Source organism: Scleropages formosus, chromosome 1, assembly GCF_900964775.1.
Source record: "Scleropages formosus chromosome 1, fSclFor1.1, whole genome shotgun sequence".
Taxonomy (NCBI): domain Eukaryota; kingdom Metazoa; phylum Chordata; class Actinopteri; order Osteoglossiformes; family Osteoglossidae; genus Scleropages; species Scleropages formosus.
Genome location: NC_041806.1, coordinates 3,458,820 through 3,478,961, shown reverse-complemented (window position 1 = coordinate 3,478,961; position 20,142 = coordinate 3,458,820). Strand labels below are relative to the sequence as shown.

The window sequence follows — 20,142 nt, the reverse complement described above, 5'->3', positions numbered from 1 at the left end:
TTTTCCTTTCGATCCCTGATGACATTCATATACAGTATCTGGATGAAAATGTATTGAAATTACTTATGTAATAGTGAAATATACATACATATAAATTATATATATAATTCAACAAAGCCACATGTACTGCACTACAGATGTTTGCTGTGATTAACTATATATCATATAATAGTATATTTAATATACTATTAAAGCCATGGAGCACACGCACAAGTTATGAACTTAAGAGGCAGACAAAACCTCCACTTGAGAAGGCTGCAGAAATATTCATAAGAACTACAAGAAGTGCTCTGTGCAGAATCTACACGCCCAGCACGCGACATTAGGCGGGTACACGGTTCTATTTTACCCTCATCCCTACAAGTCGCAGTGTTCCCATCAGTTTGCATGGACTTGCACCAATCCCCTCTCTTTTATGTATATATATATATATATTTTTTTTTTTTTCAAACATCACAGCTGAATTCCAGCCAGCTCCTGCTAATCCCGGTGCCGTGACTCTCACATGATGCCGCAGTTCTGAGCCCGGGGGCCAGACCCAAGACAGTGCTGCCCAGAGCTCACGAGCTTCCCGCTCCCCCTTCCTTCACACTGCGACAGCTTGTGATCCAGGAGCCAGTTCGTAGCACGGTGCCTCCCTGCTACATAGAAAATATGAGGCTCTTCGTGAAGTTTCCTCTTTTCTGGGGTTCGAGGGACGGCTCGCGAGAAAATGAGACGAGGCCTCTCATACCAAAGGTATTGCGGTACTGGACGGCATCTTGTTGTACAGCCCAGACTGATGTAGAGGCTTTTAAAGCACTGGAAACACATTGTGTGGGAAGCAGGGATGCAAAGAATAGCTTTTGTTGACTTATTAATGTTTTTGTAGAAGCTTTCCAAGGGTAATGAGCTTTAGACTAATCCACAAAGACCGGTTGTAGCAAGCTGATGTTGTCTTTCTTCACTTTTTCCACCTTTTCATGCTGAAGGAAGACAAGGATCCGGAGGTTTCATCTGTTCTTACTCGTGAGGATACAGCTGGGGTGCCTGATGGGAACCCAGAGCCAGCGGAAGGAGGAGGCCCAAGCGGCACCTCTGCACGGGGGGGGAACCGGCTGCCAGTCAGTAGGCCCTTCATCCTGACCGACTGCTTGCTGAAGTACCTTCTCATCTTCAGCAATCTGATATTCAGCGTTGTAGGCCTGGTCACGCTGGCCCTGGGATTGTGGGGCCTCGCGGAGAAGGAGTCCCTGGCCCAGGAGAAGATTGGCCACATTGGCACGGACCCCATGCTGCTGTTCATCACACTGGGACTGATGCTGTCCCTCCTGTGCCTGTCGGGCTGCGTGGGTGCCGTGCGGGAGAACGAGTGCCTGCTCCAGGCCTTCAGTGCCGGGCTGCTGGTACTGGTGAGCGCCCAGGTACTGGCTGCTATAGTGCTCTACACCCTCCAAGGGCAGATCGAAGGATACGTGCGCTCAGTAATGCTCACAGCCATATCCCGGTACCAGGACGACCTGGACTTCCGTTTCATTGTGGACGAGATCCAAACAGGTCTTCAGTGCTGCGGGGCAGACACTTACCAGGACTGGGAGATCAACATGTGAGTATGTCCAGCTGCTGCAAGGTGATGACATTTCTTCATACATTGCAGAATACTGGTGATACTTGCATTTTTTATAGTTGTTAATTTTGATTATTAGGTGATTATTAGCTGAGCATCTGTTCAGCTTTTGGTGGCATCAAAAGTGAAATGGGAGTGGTAGTGTGAACAGTGTGTTTGCATACACTGCCAGGTCACCTAGATAGGTGGACGATTGTCACTGGCTGATTGGTTTTCCACTGAATTCACCCTTTGCCAGCAACCTCATATTACTATAAATAATATCCTAGACGTGTTCACAAAGAAAATCTTACTGGAATTATAAACATAATAATATTAAAGGGTAGAATTCCATTTCCCTCCATTTTTAGCCCATATTCTAACGCATTCCCCTTTAAACACCTCCCATTCCCAGCTCCTCCCCTACCAATTATAGACTGCTCCCATTTAGCTATATATGGTTTCCAACTCCTCCCCTTTTAACACTTCCCATTCCCAGTTCCTCCCCATTTCTACCCTTTTCTCTTTTTCAGCCCTTCCCCTTTTTAGCCCAACCTCTTTCCAGCTTTTCGCCATTTTAAACTCCTCCTACTCTTCTTTCTTCCCCTTTGCCATGTCAACTTTTTCTCAGCTTCGCTCAGTCCCTCTTCCTCTGATGATGTGCCAGTGAGTTATAAGCAGAATATAGCCACTGATGAGGTCTTCTGCCCCTTTTTTAGCTACTTCAATTGCTCAGCACCAGGGGTTCAGGCATGTGGAGTTCCCGCTTCCTGCTGCATAGACCCCCTGGAGAATGGGACAGTATGGAACTCGCAGTGTGGACTGGACACGCGCCTCCTGAACGAGTTCTCTGCTCAGAGCGTGGTCTTTCTGGGGGGGTGTCTCGGGGGTGCCGCTCGCTGGATTGAGAGGCATGCAGGGGTCATCGGGACAGTTGAAGTGGTTTTCCTGGGGGTCCAGGTGCTGAGCACTTGCATTGCAATGCGTCAACTGGACAATATTCGCAGAACCAAGATGGACCACTGGTGAGACATGGTGTAGAGAACCACCTGAGGCTGCTGGAAGAGGACCTTCCACTCATTCCTGAAGGGCTTGAGCCTCTGTTCTCATGGACTCTCAGACAAGAGACCACATGAGTTGGAATGTGTTCATTTATAAGTCATATGAATTTACAGACTTCTCACATGGATAGCATGCAAGACTTGATACGTAACGTACTGCAGAGACCTCTCTTGTGGTATACCGCTCATGTACCCTGCAGCTAGCAACAGTACCCCATGGGACTGTTATTGCACCCATCAACAACCTGCAGTGAGTCACAAAGCTCAAGGGAGGGATCTCTGTACTGTTAACCTTTTCTTGATTATGACTTAGTGGTGAAACTGACATTGGAATTATGAACAAAACAAATCATAAACACACTTCCTGTCTCAGTTGTGTCCAAGTTGAAGCCGATGTACTTCCATTTGTTAAACTGTTCATTCAGATTATGAGAAGTGTCTCGTAAGTGTCTTACAAGTAGACACTTTCTGCACCTGTAACCGGCATTAAAAACTAAGAAGAATGTTTTTACTTTACTCTGATTTTGTTTTTTGGGGTGCCAAGTTTCGCGACAAATAAGCAAAACTTAAGCATCATGTTTTTCTGGTCGGTATCATACATTCTCTAATTTGTGCTGTTGCCGAAACCAGGAGAATCAGCTGTACTTGAGAACCAGGCGCATGCATCCCTGCTGAGAAATGTATGCAACTGGAGCAATTCATCAGGCTGCAAAAAAGAGCAGGAAAGTCGTCTTTTTTCCATTTTTCAATTTTTTTTTTCCAAGCTTTATTTTGATTTGATCCTGTAGAGGAGACATTGTTTTTTTGAAAACATAGGATCGTTGACCTGGCTGTGTGTTGACCCAACACTTCCACTACCCCCTCCAAACCCAGCTGTGATCTCAGTGGCCTGGGGCTTTTAAACTCTTCCCATTCGTATAAGGTTAAAAGAGAGGTGATAAAGGACATAGAGAAAGAAAGTGATTAAAATGTGTAACAGTGCTGTCTAACGTCTGGGTTTTGCATAGATACACTACACTCAATATGTAAAAAAACTCAGCTGTGGGGTCAAACAGAAGAAAAGGCTACAATTCATGCATTATGCAAAAGTGATGAGCTTTTGTTTATGCTACAGAGCAACACATTAAAATTAAGGGGAATGATGAAGTCAAATACAGAAATACTAGTATCAATACATCTAAGTCTAATGGCAAAATTAAATTATAAATGATAACCGATGATCCCGAAAAGTAGACGAAACAAGAATGGTCATTCCAGATGGTTACCATACAAATGACCACTAAAGGGACTCCTGGTTTTTACACAATGGTTACAGATGAAGTCGAACATACAGCACAGACACAATGCACAGTGAAATGGAGATAAAGTAGAGATCAAAGTCAAAACAAAAGCTTGAAGGTGTTCGGGAAGAAAAAACATCTATTCGAGAGTACATACAATAAAATTTAAGAACAGCACAGTTTACACGTTTAGGGTGATCAACATAGTAACACAATGCAGAGAAGTAAGAACAAGTAACAATATATACATGCAGTAAAGTACAGTTTGGATGGAAACAGTGAAGATAGAAGGAATTAGAGGGTGAGGGAGAACAAAAGAGAAAAAGAAAGAGAAAGAGGGAAGATGCCCACAAGATGCCTGAAAAAAACAGAGTAGCCAAAAAACCCCATGTGCCTTCAAGGCATGGGGTTGGAATAGAGCACATTTACAGCAAAAAGAGAACTAGAGCATGGTGGAACCTCCTTACTTGCAATCGACATCCAGGATCTGCATCACCTCCATTCCCGCCTTTGACATTAACCTAAACTGCCAGTCCCATGGATTATCATTCTGAAATTTACCTTGAAATTTAAAGGCAGCTAAAAATTACTATAAGAGCACGATAGGGATAAAACACTATGCAAAAAAAAGAGTTGCAATGGCCTCCCAGAGCCAAAACAAAACAAGCCTTAATCCCTGAGTGTACTTAATTAATTAGAAAACAGTTATTTATGATATACTTATAGAAGTTAATATAAAATATAGGGGGAAAAAAAAAGAAGTAAGAGCAGACGTTATAGTAAGAATATAGTGAGAGTTTTGCTAATGAATGAATGAATCAGGCTGGTGGAGTCAAACCACTAACCAGAAAACCGTTGGGCTCAGAGAGTGTGGATCGGGTTCGAAGGTGTCCCAGTGGAAGGTTATACTTAGCAACAGTCAGCAGGCCTCCCATGTCTTGGCCTCCACTCTACAGGAACACTATGCAGTGCTCTCCGGATCTAAACGGAGATGCAGGGCTCGCGATTCGTCACATTGCAGACGCGTCACGGGTTTGAGTGCTTTATGAACTCAGACTGAGGCTGGCTTGCTCGCGTAAGTGTCATGTTTCATTTCACAGGAAATGGAGAGGAAGGCGACAGGAAAGTGCATTGCAGAGAAAGGGAATTGTTTGGTTGGTTTCTATGACAACGGCACACACCGGAACGCTTGTAACTTTGTGAATCCTTCTAGTAATAGCAAGAATGTTTATGAACATGAGCTGCAAGAAGCAAAAAGGAAACCAGAAAGGAAAGATAGATGATATTTTAAGAACGTTTCTTTCTTTTTCCATTTTTTTTGGTGTTGCTGTTGTTTTTTTTTTCTCCATAAAGTGAGTAAATGGACAGTTCCAGTAAGATCCGAAACAGTGGATCGAGGACAATTTTGTGGGAGAGTGGAAGGGTTAAAATGTAAACAGGACTAAGGTAACTTGAAGACTCAGATGATACCATACTGGGCTAATTCGTGAAGCTCCAGGTGGTTGAAGGCTTCCCATGGGCAGATGACAGTGATGTCTGTAAGAAAGCAAGAGACACATGCAGGTCTCAGTTCAAACATGTTGTCCCATCAAAGCTGAAACTGAAATTCCACTTCACACCTAGCTGGTTTTGCTGAGTATGTCCAGATTTTGTTACAGACACAGATTTGACAGGAAATCTCTCTTAGCTTTAGGTCTTTCAAGCAGAAAATAAATGAGGTATTAGTCAAAAGCTTGAATGAAAAATCAAACATATGAGAACATCTGGGCAACCTGAGAAATACTTGCACTGGATGAACTGGACAGAAGAGTGAAAGTAAAGGACGCACAAGTATCCTGCATCTCTGGAAATTACTACAGAAGACCTGGGAAGACATGTGGACTCATTTCCTGCTCAAACTTGCTAACTGCATACCAGAACCAAAGCTGGTTTCCAGGAGGTGTACTCAAACTTTTGACAGAATGTAAGTAAAACACCTACATCGTACACTGAGCTACCAGACTACTGCAATCTTGCTCATACTGGGTCCTGAAAACACCCACTGTACAGTCTTGGCCAACTCTGGGATTGCAGAGAAAAGGTAGCTGTTGATTTTTTCGTACAAGACAGTGAAGAAGAAGAACTCACCAGTGCCTAAGCCCTCCATGCCAGGGATATCATCTCCAAATCTGTGAAAACACGTGACACGCAGAAGGATTAAGGCAAGTTAATCTCAACTGAATCCTTCTTTCACAACACTGGTGGCACTCAAAAGACATTGACAGCTGCAGTCACGCTTACCCTTGCACACCCTTCTTAGGGGGCTTGCTCTTGAATTGGCGGGTCTGCCTCTGCTTGAATTTGGGTGGTCCCTTTCGTGGCGTGGCCGGCCCACCAGTGACACGGGTCGCTGACTTGATCTCGGACTTAGGGGGCTCCAGGTTCATGGTTGGGTCGTTCGTCGGAAGACTTGGGGCAGAATCTCAAAGTGCTCACAAACCGAGGCGTTACTCTGAATTCAGCCCGGTCGTTGTACAAAAACGTGATGTTCTAAGGGTCATAAAGACAAGAAGGGAGAGAAAGGAGTTCTCTTTTACGTTTTGTTTACTCAGGAAGAGCTTGGAAGGTCAAGTTGAAACACCGCCAAAATCCACCCATAGCCTGACTCCCATTTCCACCAATACTTAGCCCAGAAACACAACACACACATTCTAGCTTGTAGTGATTCATCTTCAGATCTTACCGATCTTCCCAAATGTCACCTCCTGGTCATCCAGTTTAGTCCCCTTTCACTTCAGCTCAATGGAAAAACAGTAATCCGCTTAATTCCTATATGATTATTGTGAGGGATCTGCATACATATTTCGTAATAAGTGATGTCTAAGATGGGCGGGGCCTCCTTTACAAGGGCTTTGATTGGTGGGGTGCTTCTGAGAAGATGACCTAATTCCCCATAATCCCACACTCTGGTTGAGGAGGCCTTCTTTGTGTCTTTGAGATGGGCTTGGGTTAAGCCCCATTAAAGCGAGGACATGCTGAGCATGCAGGAACAGTGCGGGGGTGGGGGGGAAGCTTCAACCTCCAGTTTCAATGACACAAAGAGCCCAAGTTGATGCCTTTGGAAGCACTGGCTAGAGAACTGATATTGTGCGCAAAGGTCGCAGGGTTCAGTCCACAGCAGGACAAAAACCGTGTAGGAGATACACAATGTACACGATACCAAGTGAATTTGCGTAATTTCATTCACAACTGTCTGTCTTTGCAAATTTGACAAATCTCCCAAGGCAATAATTTGAATTTCACGATGGCCACAAAAAAAATTCCCTACACATCAGTAAAATGGTCTCAGTAATTAACCAGTGGCATCATTTATATAGAAATCAATCAGGTGTTAACAAAATATTTAATTTTTAAAAAACTTTATAAAGAATTTCTCATTATTGGCATCATACATAAGCAAATCAAGTATTAACAAAATATTTTTTAATGTTTTAAAACGTTAAAGAATTTTTCATTATCTGGTGAAATTAAAAGAAAATGTCAGTGCCAGCTGACTCTTTCGATCTCCCCAGCAGGTGCTTTCTTCTTCCAGTGAAGGTCTGGTAAGGAAATGGGAATTAATTTGCTTGTTCACGCTGGACTGAATAGTGAAAGAACAACTCGGATGTCTTCTGAGAGTCAGACAGCTCCTTGACATTGTGTACAAAAATAACTTGTGTTGCTATGTTTACGTGCTTGTTGAGACCAAAGTGAATTTATTCGAAGGAAAACGGCACCAACGTTGCTCCGCTGAGAGCTCGGACATGAGATAAATGTTGAGCAGACACCGAACACAAGTAGATGGGCCACTGTCCAGCTGGAATAAAAATATCCTGGAAGGGGCCCACCAAAATCATGAGTCAAATCATTGTCATGTGTAATTTATATATTATATATATATATAGACACTGTATATATGCTCTTTCCCATACAATTCACCTATGTTACGTCTTCCTCAAATCTTGAACATCTATAACCCCACAACACTCTCTTCCCCATCCAAACATCTCATTCTGTTCCCCAATTTCCAAGGAAAATGAGGTGGAAAAAGCAAACTTAACATACGGTATTCTCATAACTTTTGTGTAACTACATGGTAACACTTTATAAAATGTCATCTTGGTCAGGTACCCATCTCTCGCTTATATTATCTTAGGGAGTCTGTGCGTCCTCCCTTGATCCTCCGTAATACTTAAGATCTTTAAATGGGGTAATGTCCCCTGTTTCTACCATGGTGTCTCAAACTGCAGCTGGTCAGCCCTGCCTATACATGCTATAGTACATTCACTTGTCAGGATATTATACGTAATATTGCTAATTATTACTAATTTACTTATTTTTTGTTCTCAGAGATGTATGTTACTTTGGAGTGAATTCTCTGCTAAATGAATTTTAAAATGGCAAACGTATTATTATTATTATAATAACATTTACATTCATTTAGCAGACGTTTTTCTCCAAAGTGATGTACATCTCACAGTAAAATAGTTATCATTATTTATTGTTTTATTATTAGATAACTCTGTATCTACACAACTGAATACTGACAGAAGCAATGTACCCAGAGTGTACAGTAGTTCTCCTTCTCCGGTTGAAGACCTGAAGTCCTTTGACCTCTATACGTACACCCCATTATTCGCAAAGTCAGATTTTTCCAACCTATTTAATTGCGATCGAATGTTCTGCAAAAAAAAAAAAATTCCAAAGTTTGGACATCAGCTGTCCTCAGTATGGGTACGGCCATGGTTGCAGGCAACAAAACTCCAAAACTAAGATGGAAGAAATGCATCCAATGGACAAAAAGGTCATCTCAGCAACGTGCCTCCGCTCCACTGCGGTCAAGTGCGATTCCCCAAGAGTCTTTCAGCAAAGTTCCAGTGCGCAGCCTTGTAGACAAACAGCATCACCGCGTTCTCCTTCAATTCACGATGCAACAGAGACGGTACTCAAATCAATGTTGCCCCCACGAATCTGTCAGCAGACACCAGAAGAGCCCACTGCCCAGTGAAATTACTTACATTATGGCAATAATTTGCACTTCACCATGGAAAGTAATCATACGCCTTGTATTTTCCCCATCATATCCCCTCAAAGACCCAGCAAAAATTAAGTTTTTGGTTTTATTTCTAGGATTTCTAAAATTTTCTCCAGGCTCACTGGCAGTGATGTTTTACCATTCAAAAGAATTTAAAATACATTCCATAAGGCGCATTAGGACTAAGCACCGTAACATGTGCAGTTTGGAAGGTACGCTTAAAAACATACGTCCTCTAGAGCGGACAAAAATGAGTCACTGGGTCTCTGCAGGATATAGCCAGAGTGGGCCTTGGATACTGCTCCCAGCTATTCTTACTAGTCCACAAGGCCTTCCCAGTTTCCCACTCGCATCAGTACCGTGCTCTCGGGATGCTGTACCTACCAGCCAGGTGAATGGCGATCAGTCCGTCCGGGAAAGCTTGAGCACTGCACTGCTGTCAGTCTAGCGGTGAAGTTGATGTCTAGGCTAGGCTTGCTCTGAGTTTGCAAGGGGGCATCGTGCCTCTTATACCCCTGGCTCTAAGGGGATTAGCCATGAGCTGCACCCCTCCCCCTACTGCCCAATTCTGATTCCTTCTCATCAGCAGGAGTATAGGCTGGGCCAACGAGAAGGTGGAGGGATGGGGAGGTGTGATGGTACAGATGGAGTTGGGCTGCTCAAGGTCAATAGTAGGCCACCATTTATTGTGGGGCCTAGAACTGAACATCTCTAACACAGTAGAACAGTTTTGGATGTTAGCAGTGAAACCGCACGTGACGGTGGGAGGTACAGATCAGATGCCTCCTGGTCTTTAAGGTGTTTCTTCTGACCCTGTGAATCACACACACACACACTGTCAGAAACTGCTTGTCCCAAGTGGGGATGCAGCGGACCAGAGCCTAACCCAGCAACACAGGGCGTGGGGCTGGAGGGCGAGAGAACACACCCCGGACGGGAACACCAGTCCATCGCAAGGCACCCCAAGCAGGACTCGAACCGCAAACCCGCCAGAGAACAGGACCTGGCCAAGCCCACTGCGCGACTGCACCCCCTCGAACGACAAACATTCAGGAACAATCAGGATTAACAGGGATAAATTATGTAATTGGGGAAAGATCGAGAATGACAGTGATATAATCAAAGGGATGAGCTTCCATTCCAGCAACAAATACACGCCATTCCAGTTTGGTCAATCAGCGGCAATAGATCACGCTTAAGGAAATGGACAAAGAGTCAGTAGACATTTTGCATTACATTTGACTACTTAGCAACTGTGCCTTGGAAATAAACATTTGTATCATGTTTTGCTGTAATATTTATGATTTCCAGCACATCACAAACACATCTTGAGGAAGTCGTCATTATTACATTAATGGTGATATGGTAAATGGTCCAATTTTGCTGAGACATGAGATATATTCAACCATATGGTTGCACCACTTTCTAGAAGGTGTTCTGAAGCACACATGTAAGATGAAAAAGGATAAATTACATAACTGGGGAAACATCGAGAATGAGACCGACGCAACAAAGGGTACCTTTCCCAATGACTGTTAGAACCTTCTGGAATTTGTGACCTTAAATGTGAGTAGCTCTTAGCCTGTACTCCCTCCATGTGCATGAAAACTTTCTTTCCCTCTTGAAAACCGGGCTCCAATCTCTGCTCCTCAGCAGTCTCCAGATTGAGTTGATTAAATGGAGTAGGTAATCCCAGCCCAGGGTGTGTAAGTACACACTCTTCAGTTGACAGATTACTGGCTGCCTCCCCACCCCAGATCCACCCGGCCACATTCACTTCACCAAAAACAAAGCAGATGAAATTGGTTTGCTCAATTAGCCTGGGACAGATTTTTACATTCCATAAAGCGTCGTTAAATCGTCGGACCATCTGTAATTGTGAGCATAATCCACAAGAGCCAGTCGGAGACACAGCGGGGTGCAATGACAGCTCGCGGAATCAAACAAGTGTTACGTGCTGAATGGCGCATCGGATGAACAGATCAGCCACAGGAGTCCAGGGCCACAGGGACAGAGTGGGATAAGTCCTTTATTATATGGATTATAATTCATTTATTGCTGCCCTCAAACAATAAACCAGCAAGATGGAGACAATGTGGCGTTGCTGCATTTTACAGCAGACGTGAAGACAAATGTGTGAATGTAACTGGAGCAGCCCTACTGGACGAGAACTGGGTAGGCCCTCAACTACTATTCTGTAGCACAAAACATCCAGTAGTTTTAATGTTTTAAAAAGATGCTTTTTAAGTGATTCTAAAATGTCACTGGGCTGCAAAGGTAGGATGAGCTAAATGGATAGATGCATGGGTGGATTTATGGACAGAGGGAAGGATGGATGGATTTATGGACAAAGGGAAGGATGGATGGACAGACAGATGGATAGACTGATATAAATCAATATATATGAATCATCTGAGTTGTAAGTCTATAGCTTGTGACCCAGACCTCATTCTAGAGGTCAGCAGGGTGAACTTGCCTCTTAGTCGTCTGGTGTTAATGAGGGGTGAAGGTAGACAGAGGCTTTCTGGTGAGGCAGCTGCAAACCTCAATCAATACACACCATAATGCCTCGTACCCCTTTATCTGCTGGGTTTGCATCCACCTCAGTCGTCAGGCTTCCATCATTTCTGAATAAATAGAGCCGTTGGACAATACCAATCGCATCTTTGCTATGAAATGGTGTGTTTAAAAAAATCTTTACAAATCCACTTCTTCCATAATATGTCTTGCTCATGCTGAACTTCCACGTCTAACATGGAGGAATCCTGGGCCGTTGGTTTCTTTTCCACAACGTCAGAGGCATCAACCACAATCAGCAACAGACCCTCACCTGCCTCTCATGCAATCCTCGGGACGGCCCACATCAAGCCATATCGTCCTACCCCCTCCGCCGCCACCACCGCTGGCCGCCTAATCGGTCCTTGTGTTGCTGACTCACAGAGCTGCAGCTGAAGGTCGCTGTCGTCAAGGGAACCCATCCCCTTGATTCTTCCTCGCTCGTGCGTCAATCACTCGCTACGCCTAGCTGCAACTTAATGGGATAACTGCTATATGACATTGCTGATATAAGTGGAACACTATGTTTTTCTGTCCGCAATGTCTGCATTTAGTTCCTACCTGATCAAGTCATGATGGAAAATATGCTAAACAAATCAAACCTTCCTAACATCAGTCAAAATTTTTTCAGAGAATAGAATCAAAACTGAGGAATGGAATTAAAACAGAGAAATAATGAAGTGTAAGTAAAATTACAGATGAGACAATTTCTGCTAAAATTCTAGCAACACTTTCAGAAACATTATACACTTTTTTTTTTAACTGATGCAATCCATAGAATTTTGAACCACATTTGTAGAAAACTGTATATTCTTCATGTTGGCTGGACAACTTTGGATTTGGATATAGCCATTTCCTACAAATTCGTTATCGACAATTCTGAGAACAATCCATATAAAACCATGTGCAGAAGCTTCCAATGAGTGTTTTGCCATTGTACATAACTGTCAATCAATCACGGGGGCACAACTGCTCTTGTGCAGTTAATAGAAAAATAAGACAACCAGGAGTTTCTTTGGTTATTGCTTTGTCATAAATTCATACAAAGAAAGTCCTTTGCTGGAGGAAACAAATTAAATTAGCAGTTGAAATTAGTTTTCCTGTGGAGCGGAAAAGTTTGTATTGAATGCATACTATAAGAATGCTACTGGGATCAGAGTGGCTCACAGTATCACATTCCATAATAATAAATAATAATAATAATAAAATAATTTTGAACCTGAAGTAGCCACATTTGTTCCAAAGTGGCTAGTTTAGGTACAAAAAATTTTTTTTGCACCTCTCACTCAATGACTAACAGAGTGGATATTCGTAAGGTCTTTCCTTCAGCTCCCCTCAGTTCACTGAGACATGTCAGTCTGTGCGTCAGAACGGTATCAGAATAAATCTCCATATCTCATCCCCGTGCCCATTAATCCGATTCTGTCGCCACTGCTGCCCATGACAGGATGGAACCAGCAGAGATATCAGACAGAGCTTCCTGGCCCAGTACTTCAAAAAAAAAAAAAGTACCTTGTGGAGCTACACTGATATTACCACAGCAACACTTTGTAGTGTTTCCCAGAAAGTGATCTTAAAGGACAATCTTACCCGTTTCTGGCGATAAGACAGGGGTATGAAATTTGTAATCAATTTGCACTGAAAGCTAATCCTTTTAAAAATATCATCTTTTCTTGAAAATACATTCTCCACATAAGTATGATAATCTGGCACTGATTTAATGAATTTTTCTATTAGTAAATTATTAATATGTAAATTAAATTTCTTGGGTATGAAACAAAATGGATAACTTTCTCAACAGCATCACAAAGAACTTGTGGGTTTAAAAACAAAACAAGATTCTATGCTAAACAGTTATTTTAAAAATGAATCCAAGGCTGAAAAACTGTACACCTGCACTACCTGGTCCACCAGCCGTCAGCTGGTACAGGAGGGAATGATATCCATTAAGAAAAGTTACAATTTAAAGCAAATAACACTTTGTTTATTGCCACACTATACAAAACATATAACACTTAAGAGGAAAAGAAAAATCAAGCATTCACATCAGAGGGGATGAACAAATAAATACACTGTGCACTAAAAATTTCTTCAGCTGCATTAAAAAGTGCTTCAACTGCAAGTGTGCATTTAAGTTGGAATCTTGTCTCTCACCCTGCTGCTCCCTGGCTGCGTTTCTCAGCGACACAGTGACTATTTCTTCAAGATATCACAGAGAGGAGCATGACTTTGGGGGTCTTATCAAAGGCATTGCCTCTGAGGCTTGGGTCACAGGACGTCAACAGAGAACAGAGTGTCTGCGAAGTCCTTAGCAATGTCAGCCTACAGGAAACACTGAATTAAAACACTGCACAAACTGTATTCAAACTAAACAAATAGAATTATACATATACAGACTATATAATAGTCATTACTTTGGTTTGCTTGTGCTAAATTCAAAATAACGTGCTTGAATTTACAAATGGTGAAACGTTCTCATGTGAACAGTTAAGCCTTTAATAATAGATACGCGACATAATAAAGCAACATCTCGCTTACACTAGAAATGAGGAGCACTGCAGGACATTAAAGATGTTATTACATTTCACACAACTGCTGGAATGAGGGGTGAATACTGGGGGTGGTGATAACATGAGGTACTGGCCAAAAATAAAGTATAGCAGCAGGTCCTCCTCCTGGCACCTGCCATCAACTTGAAGACAATTCAGACTGCAAGTGCTTCAGATCTGGGTAAAAGGCACAGCAATGTTTAAGTGAAGTGTGGGGTCAACTTCATTTTTCCCAGAAAGGTGTGGAAAAGTCCTGTGGTGTGTGAACCCCGGAACAGACCGGCGCAGAACCCAAGGACAACGCCTGTCAACCTCCTGGAGTACAGCACACAAAACAGGGGTCAATACCAGAGTGACACCTGCTCCCTTGCATGCTTTTCCCTCAACACACACTTTATTATTCATTGTATTTATTAAGTGATTTTGAATAATAAACATAGTCTCTAATTACACACAGTACAGCGTACTGAATATGGTAATTTCAGCATATATTAAAAAATCTGTTTAATTCTAATATAATAAAAGTACTGCACTGTGCTGTAGTGCATAATTATATAAAAGGATTGCTGATGCCAGCTTTCATGACGGTGAGGTTCTCGTGATAGAAGACGAGCAGGCTAATGAGGATAGAGTGTTGGTGAGGTCGAGAAGATCAGTACAATAGCGCAAGAAATGGGAGATGTACTCATGTCGCCGTCACCGAATGAAGGTTGTCTGCTCTGAGTAGTAAGTGCCTGCTAAATTCATAAGTGTAAATGCAGGTAGGCTGAAAGAAGCTGAGGAGCTCATTCAGGACACTTGATCTTCCACAAACACTTGTCAAGTAAATACTGAACCTTCAAATTCTCCTATAAATCTCCCTAGTACCAACATGTTAAATCCAGTAAATTTGTAAACACTGAATTTCGTGCTTTTAAAGCCTCAGAATTATTGCTATTAACTCTGGGATTAAACACCTTGTATGCAGGTCCCTCAAAAAGTGTTACCTCTATTAAATGCCAGGGGTCAAAGTGGTTTCAACAGAGCATCTACAAACATTTACACACTATAAGGAAATTCCAAACAGCTTCCTAAAACTTGTCTCTCCTCCAGAACTTCCATGAGATCTTCCTGTCACCCCCCTCCATGGCAGCAACAGCCAACACAAATGTTGTGCGTAAATAGCGCCCCAGTGGACCGTATTTGCTGATCCAGTAAGTTTCCAGGTAAAACTTCTCCAAAAGAGTAACATCTCAAAGTGGCGTGTCAACACATTTTAGGATTGGAGGAAACCACCACAGGAAGAATTACCCCACAGGAAGAGGGTCACATGACCATGTAGGACCTGACATTTTCCTTCCTTTGAAACTCACACAAAGTTCAGCACCTTTTCCCCGAAAAGAGACAAGTGTCAGCCATATTAAAAACTTGCATGCGCGCGCATGCGCGCGCACACACACACACACGATCAAACGCTGTCACGATTTCTTCATTAGCTGTAGCTCCATCTTCAGAAAGGTCTTCAAGTTCTCGTCCTGCACGTTCTGCTCGATGGCGTCCAGGGCCCTCTCGCCGCCATCCTGGTAGTACGCTAGGAGCTCCTCGGCGTAGTTTATCCACACGCAGTTGTTGCAGCCGCTCATGCAACAGTGCGTGGGGGGCGTGGGGGGCAGGCCCAGGGCCGGAGGGTCAGCACCGCTGCCATCCGCGAGGGAGGGACGGTCAGGGGACTTGGAATCTACGCTACTGCTACAGAGGCCCCTGGCAGTTCTCCAGTGGAGGAAACCACACAAAGGAGTTTGTCTCAGGTGCGTCAAGTAGAGAAAACACTGCTGGAAAACAGAGGATAAACTTAGCCGAGTGTGGGATCGTGTTCGTTTCACCTCACTACTCAGCAAGACAAGCAGAAACACAAGAAGCATCCTGGAATCACAAATGACCTTCTGCCCCGGCGTGTTGGACTCCTCCAGCTGGAAACAAATACAGATGCCTGCCAAAATTACTCTGTTTCACAACATCTCCACTTAAAAAACACAGTGGAGCTGCAAAAAAGGATGTCAGCTGCTCTTATTTCTGTACACGTGTTATATGAGTTCGGGACAGCTGGCAGCGTGGTGGTCAGAGCTGCTGCCTTTAGACCCAAAGATCATAGGTTCAAATCCCACCTCCAGCTGTAGTATCCTTCAGCAAGGTACTTACCCTGTTTGCTCCAGTAAAATTACCCAGCTGTATAAATGGGTAGGTAATTACAAGTCTTAACATGTAAGTCACTTTGAACAGCAAAACATAAATGAATAAATGTAAATTTCAGCTGATGACACCTCAAGTTATGAATGGACAAATTAAGAATTTTTAAGCACCTTTTTCTTTGCATTTCACATGAGTTTGTAACGGGACCGTTTAATAAGGTGAGGTTTTTTTTATTTTTATTATTATTATTAATTAAATGTGTTGTGAAGTGTCACTGTTTCACACCCTAAAAATTCGGCTACTTCAGAAGTTCAGTAAGGTCTTTGTCAATAAACAATGTGAGACAGGAAACGGACTTTAAAAATACATTTAGAACAAAAAAGCAACATTAATCCTCATCAAGTGATCGACCAATTAACTGAACATTATTAAAATAAAAAGCGCAGAAACGACTCACGAGAATCGTCAGTCAGTGTCCTTTTCTGTGCTTTTTATTTTTTTGCGGTACTTTCAGTTAAATATGCACGTTTTCACAGTAATTCTGGTATTTTTTCCTCAGAATTTTATTTTTATTGTGATCCATCAGCCCGGTCAGGTGGTGTCAGGTACCGCCGCCCTGCCTGCTTTTCTCTTACCCTCCGCAGCCCGGACAGCGCCGCCATGTTTCCCTCATTCATCCGGAACACCCTAAAAATGCGCATTTCACCGCGACATACATGCTTTACACTCCGTTTCTTTATGATTTATTAATATACACGACTCTTGCTTCCTCCACACCGCCGTCTGGCTCAACCCTGAATCCGACCTACTTCGTCCGATCCCCTACTTCCGGTTTCGTTGGTGACGTGGGCGCAGAAAATACAGACCGCCACCTTGCGGCTGGGAGGACCAACAGCGGCCACAACACCCAACTACATTTATTATAAGAAATCATTCCAGTTCCGTAACTCTTATCAAAAGTCCCATAATTGCATTTATTCACTTAGCTAACGGTTTTCTCCGAAGCGATTTACAGTGTTAAGACATTCACAGTTTATTTATCCATTTACACAGGGAGGTAATTTTACTGGAGCAACTGAGGGTAAAAACCTTGCTCAATAGTATTACACAAGTGAGTCTCAAACCTGCAACCTTGGGGTCCAAAGGGAGCACCTCTAATCACTCTGCTGTCAGCCACCCAGAATGCAAACTGAGCTTTCCAGACTGATAGCATAGTCAGAGGTGGGATTCAAGTAGTAGTGCAAACCACTACACGGCAAGCTACCCCATATATTTCCATCTATTAATTTAGTAAACCTGCATTTTATATTTGGGGATTCGGCTAGGAATTCTGCCCCTTAAATTTTTCAAAAAAAATAATCTGTACTGGAATTTTAATGGGCCCTTTTGAGGTTGCGGGCCCCTAGAATCAAAATCCCGTTTTGCCTGCCCGACTAGTGGCGGCCTTGCAAAATAATGATCAAATTGCAATGATGTATCATAGGCAGCAGGGAATTCTTACTGGAACATTCCAAGGTTTGTACCTTAATCAAGTGGATTAGCGCACAACTGAGGTTTGAATGAAGGCCTTCAGCTCATCCACAAGCCTGAGGAATTTTTGGCTTTTTCCTGCCATTACCACTAGGGGGCGGTATGCGCGTGACATCATAGCACACTGTACATCTAAGAGACGTCTGTACAGTAATTGAGTCACACCTGTGGAGACTGACGTCAGAACAGGTGCTTTCAAAGTAAAACAACTGTAAAATGACAATACTGAAAGGAGCAGGTGTAAGATCTATCTATCTATCTATCTATCTATCTATGTAGTACACCATATCTATATACATATATGATACAACTATCTATTCTCTATATATCTATATACGTATATAGATATATATAGATAGACTACACCGTATCTATCTATCTATCTATCTATGGAATGTTTTATTATGATCAAAGGAATGATGTGTGTTTGTTGCATTTGTTCTTGTTGGATGACATCACAAACGGAGGGTTTTACACATGTTTACAGGGTCAACGATTCACAGCGTAACAGTACGACAAGGAATATTCTCCGCTCAAGGGGAAACGGGTCATGTCGTTGCACGCCATGCCTGAAGAACTGGTTTACTGGTTTAAGCCCCCCACCCCCAGGCTGGCTTCTAGAAAGTTCCTCTCTGCCAGTAATCAGGGCCATTCAGTGCTGTATTAACAGCCAGCCCTGTACTGGTGATTTGCTTTGAGGAAACCACATTTCACACTGATGGTGGTGCAGTAAAAACCAGGTACTGTTTACTTTAAATGTACAAGTGTGGTTTAAAAATGTAAAATGTGGAATGTGGGATAATTACCGTACTTTTGAGTCATACCTCCTGCTTCCTACGCAGCTCCTGTCGTTGTGCGCAATATCTGACGCTTCTGTTCAACAGCTGCTTGTTGAATCCGTGTCTCAAAGCAGCTTAAAAGAACATGTACTTATATAAAATAAAAAATGTTTAGAAAAACAATATGTTCAACTGGACTATATAATCAATATTCCTGTGTATTCAAAATCACTTCCACTTGACGCATTTGAGTTCTTCCTTTGTATCCTCCTTCCCCCTCTTAATTTACCGTATTTCTCTTTTTGTTCTTTATCCTGCATTTCTTTATAGTTTATTTTTAACTACTAATAGTCACTGTAAATTGTACACTTACAGCACTTATACATCTTTCTTTTTTATTGCAAAGCTCTTTGAAAAGGTGCTTTTAAAAGCACTCTATGAAATAGTTCATTGTGATCATATATATAAATCACCAAAGACTCGTGATTATTTGTGTGTTTTTCAAAATGACATAGTTTTTAACTCTTTTATTCAGCTCAGTATGTTTTACAGTAGGACAGTTCCTGGGATTTGAACCACCACCCTTCTGGTTACAAGACGGTGTTATGAGCATCGACCCCATCCATTTTACACCGGACCCAGCGCTGGTGCAGCTTCAACCTGTGGTTCGCCGAGGGTGTTCTCGTGAACCAGCTTCTCCCCAGTGGAACCGCCCTGTTCCAGGGATGTTGGGATGCTTTGAGTTTTACTGCGGTTACTCATTACCAGCTCATTCATGCCGATCCCTGCTTCGCCGTGTTGACTTTCTGATACCTTTCACAGTACATGACGATTTAATCACGGCCCAAGCCCTCTGTGTTTGAGTCAGTTACCATGGAGATATCACACCGGTACCTGCCACCCTGCCCTATCAGTAGCTGCGCCCCCTAGTCCTCGCAGAGGTATGGTGAACCTGAACGCCCCTCCGAGGCCAGAGGGCTCTATCTGAGATATAATACAAATACAACACAATAAATACAATAAGAAGCAGTGATAAAGGAGGGGATGGAAAATACCGTCAACAAGTGTGTGTCACCACATAGCTGGGACTCGAACCTGGATAAAGAGCTGGTGCCCAGCCTTTGTTCTCTGCCTTTCTTCATTTGCTCGGTGCCTTGTTTACACAGGACACAGGATCTCGGCAGGGGCGACGGTTTTGATGCTGTCTCATCGCAGAGGAGAGCAGATATCAGTCACTGTGGGGCTGCACTTGACAACCCCACGTGGATCAGGATCTCAGTGCGTCCGGGTCGGTCTCATGAGCTGTGAACCAGAGCGGTCGAAAAAACGGTCTGTTGCGGTGATGAGCGTCCCTGGCATTTCTGCCCGCAGTGGTGGCACTGTGACCGTCATCAGGCCCTTTAATGTCTTTTGAAAGAAATAATCATGTCAATATAACTTACATTCATTTATTTAGCAGATAATTTTCTCCAAAGCGACTTCCAACGAACTCTACGTAGTGTTATCAGCCTACACACCTTATTCACCGCGGTGACTTACACTGCTAGATACACTACTTACACTGGAACACACTCTCTCTG

The 20,142-nt window shown here is 43.0% G+C and overlaps 3 protein-coding genes across 4 annotated transcripts; 1 reads left to right on the top strand and 2 right to left on the bottom strand.

Moving 5' to 3' along the window:
* The first annotated feature begins 654 nt into the window (after positions 1–654).
* On the top strand, positions 655–2,614 carry tspan10 (tetraspanin 10). Its single transcript, XM_018745307.2, has 3 exons — positions 655–738; positions 972–1,585; positions 2,305–2,614. Exons 1-3 carry the CDS (start codon positions 655–657, stop codon positions 2,612–2,614), a joined length of 1,008 nt encoding a protein of 335 aa, XP_018600823.2.
* Positions 2,615–4,994: 2,380 nt separating this feature from the next.
* pde6gb (phosphodiesterase 6G, cGMP-specific, rod, gamma, paralog b) lies at positions 4,995–6,447 on the bottom strand. Its single transcript, XM_018745403.1, has 3 exons — positions 6,207–6,447; positions 6,054–6,094; positions 4,995–5,462 (listed from the first exon to the last, which is right to left on the bottom strand). The coding sequence occupies exons 1-3, from the start codon at positions 6,350–6,352 to the stop codon at positions 5,386–5,388; spliced, it is 264 nt and encodes an 87-aa protein (XP_018600919.1). The 5' UTR covers positions 6,353–6,447; the 3' UTR covers positions 4,995–5,385.
* Positions 6,448–13,592: 7,145 nt separating this feature from the next.
* On the bottom strand, positions 13,593–17,063 carry oxld1 (oxidoreductase-like domain containing 1). 2 transcript variants are annotated; one of them, XM_018745397.2, is made up of 2 exons: positions 16,889–17,063; positions 13,593–15,895 (listed from the first exon to the last, which is right to left on the bottom strand). In XM_018745397.2, the coding sequence occupies exons 1-2, from the start codon at positions 16,952–16,954 to the stop codon at positions 15,542–15,544; spliced, it is 420 nt and encodes a 139-aa protein (XP_018600913.1). In that variant the 5' UTR covers positions 16,955–17,063; the 3' UTR covers positions 13,593–15,541. The 2 variants fall into 2 exon arrangements, with proteins under 2 accessions (XP_018600913.1, XP_018600914.1); XM_018745398.2 differs by having other exon boundaries at positions 13,593–15,892.
* Between the last annotated feature and the right edge of the window lie 3,079 nt (positions 17,064–20,142).

What these genes read in the sequence shown, in the direction of transcription:
- tspan10 (XM_018745307.2), top strand. Translation starts at nt 655, where the DNA reads ATGAGGCTCTTCGTGAAGTTTCCTCTTTTCTGGGGTTCGAGGGACGGC. An exon ending in CGAGGCCTCTCATACCAAAG is followed by an intron (nt 739 to 971) that starts GTATTGCGGTAC and finishes TTCATGCTGAAG; the next exon opens with GAAGACAAGGATCCGGAGGT. An exon ending in CAGGACTGGGAGATCAACAT is followed by an intron (nt 1,586 to 2,304) that starts GTGAGTATGTCC and finishes CCCCTTTTTTAG; the next exon opens with CTACTTCAATTGCTCAGCAC.
- pde6gb (XM_018745403.1), bottom strand. Translation starts at nt 6,352, where the DNA reads ATGAACCTGGAGCCCCCTAAGTCCGAGATCAAGTCAGCGACCCGTGTC. An exon ending in CCTAAGAAGGGTGTGCAAGG is followed by an intron (nt 6,095 to 6,206) that starts GTAAGCGTGACT and finishes GTGTTTTCACAG; the next exon opens with ATTTGGAGATGATATCCCTG. An exon ending in CATGGAGGGCTTAGGCACTG is followed by an intron (nt 5,463 to 6,053) that starts GTGAGTTCTTCT and finishes GCTTTCTTACAG; the next exon opens with ACATCACTGTCATCTGCCCA.
- oxld1 (XM_018745397.2), bottom strand. Translation starts at nt 16,954, where the DNA reads ATGCGCATTTTTAGGGTGTTCCGGATGAATGAGGGAAACATGGCGGCG. An exon ending in CGCTGTCCGGGCTGCGGAGG is followed by an intron (nt 15,896 to 16,888) that starts GTAAGAGAAAAG and finishes TCTGTTTTCCAG; the next exon opens with CAGTGTTTTCTCTACTTGAC.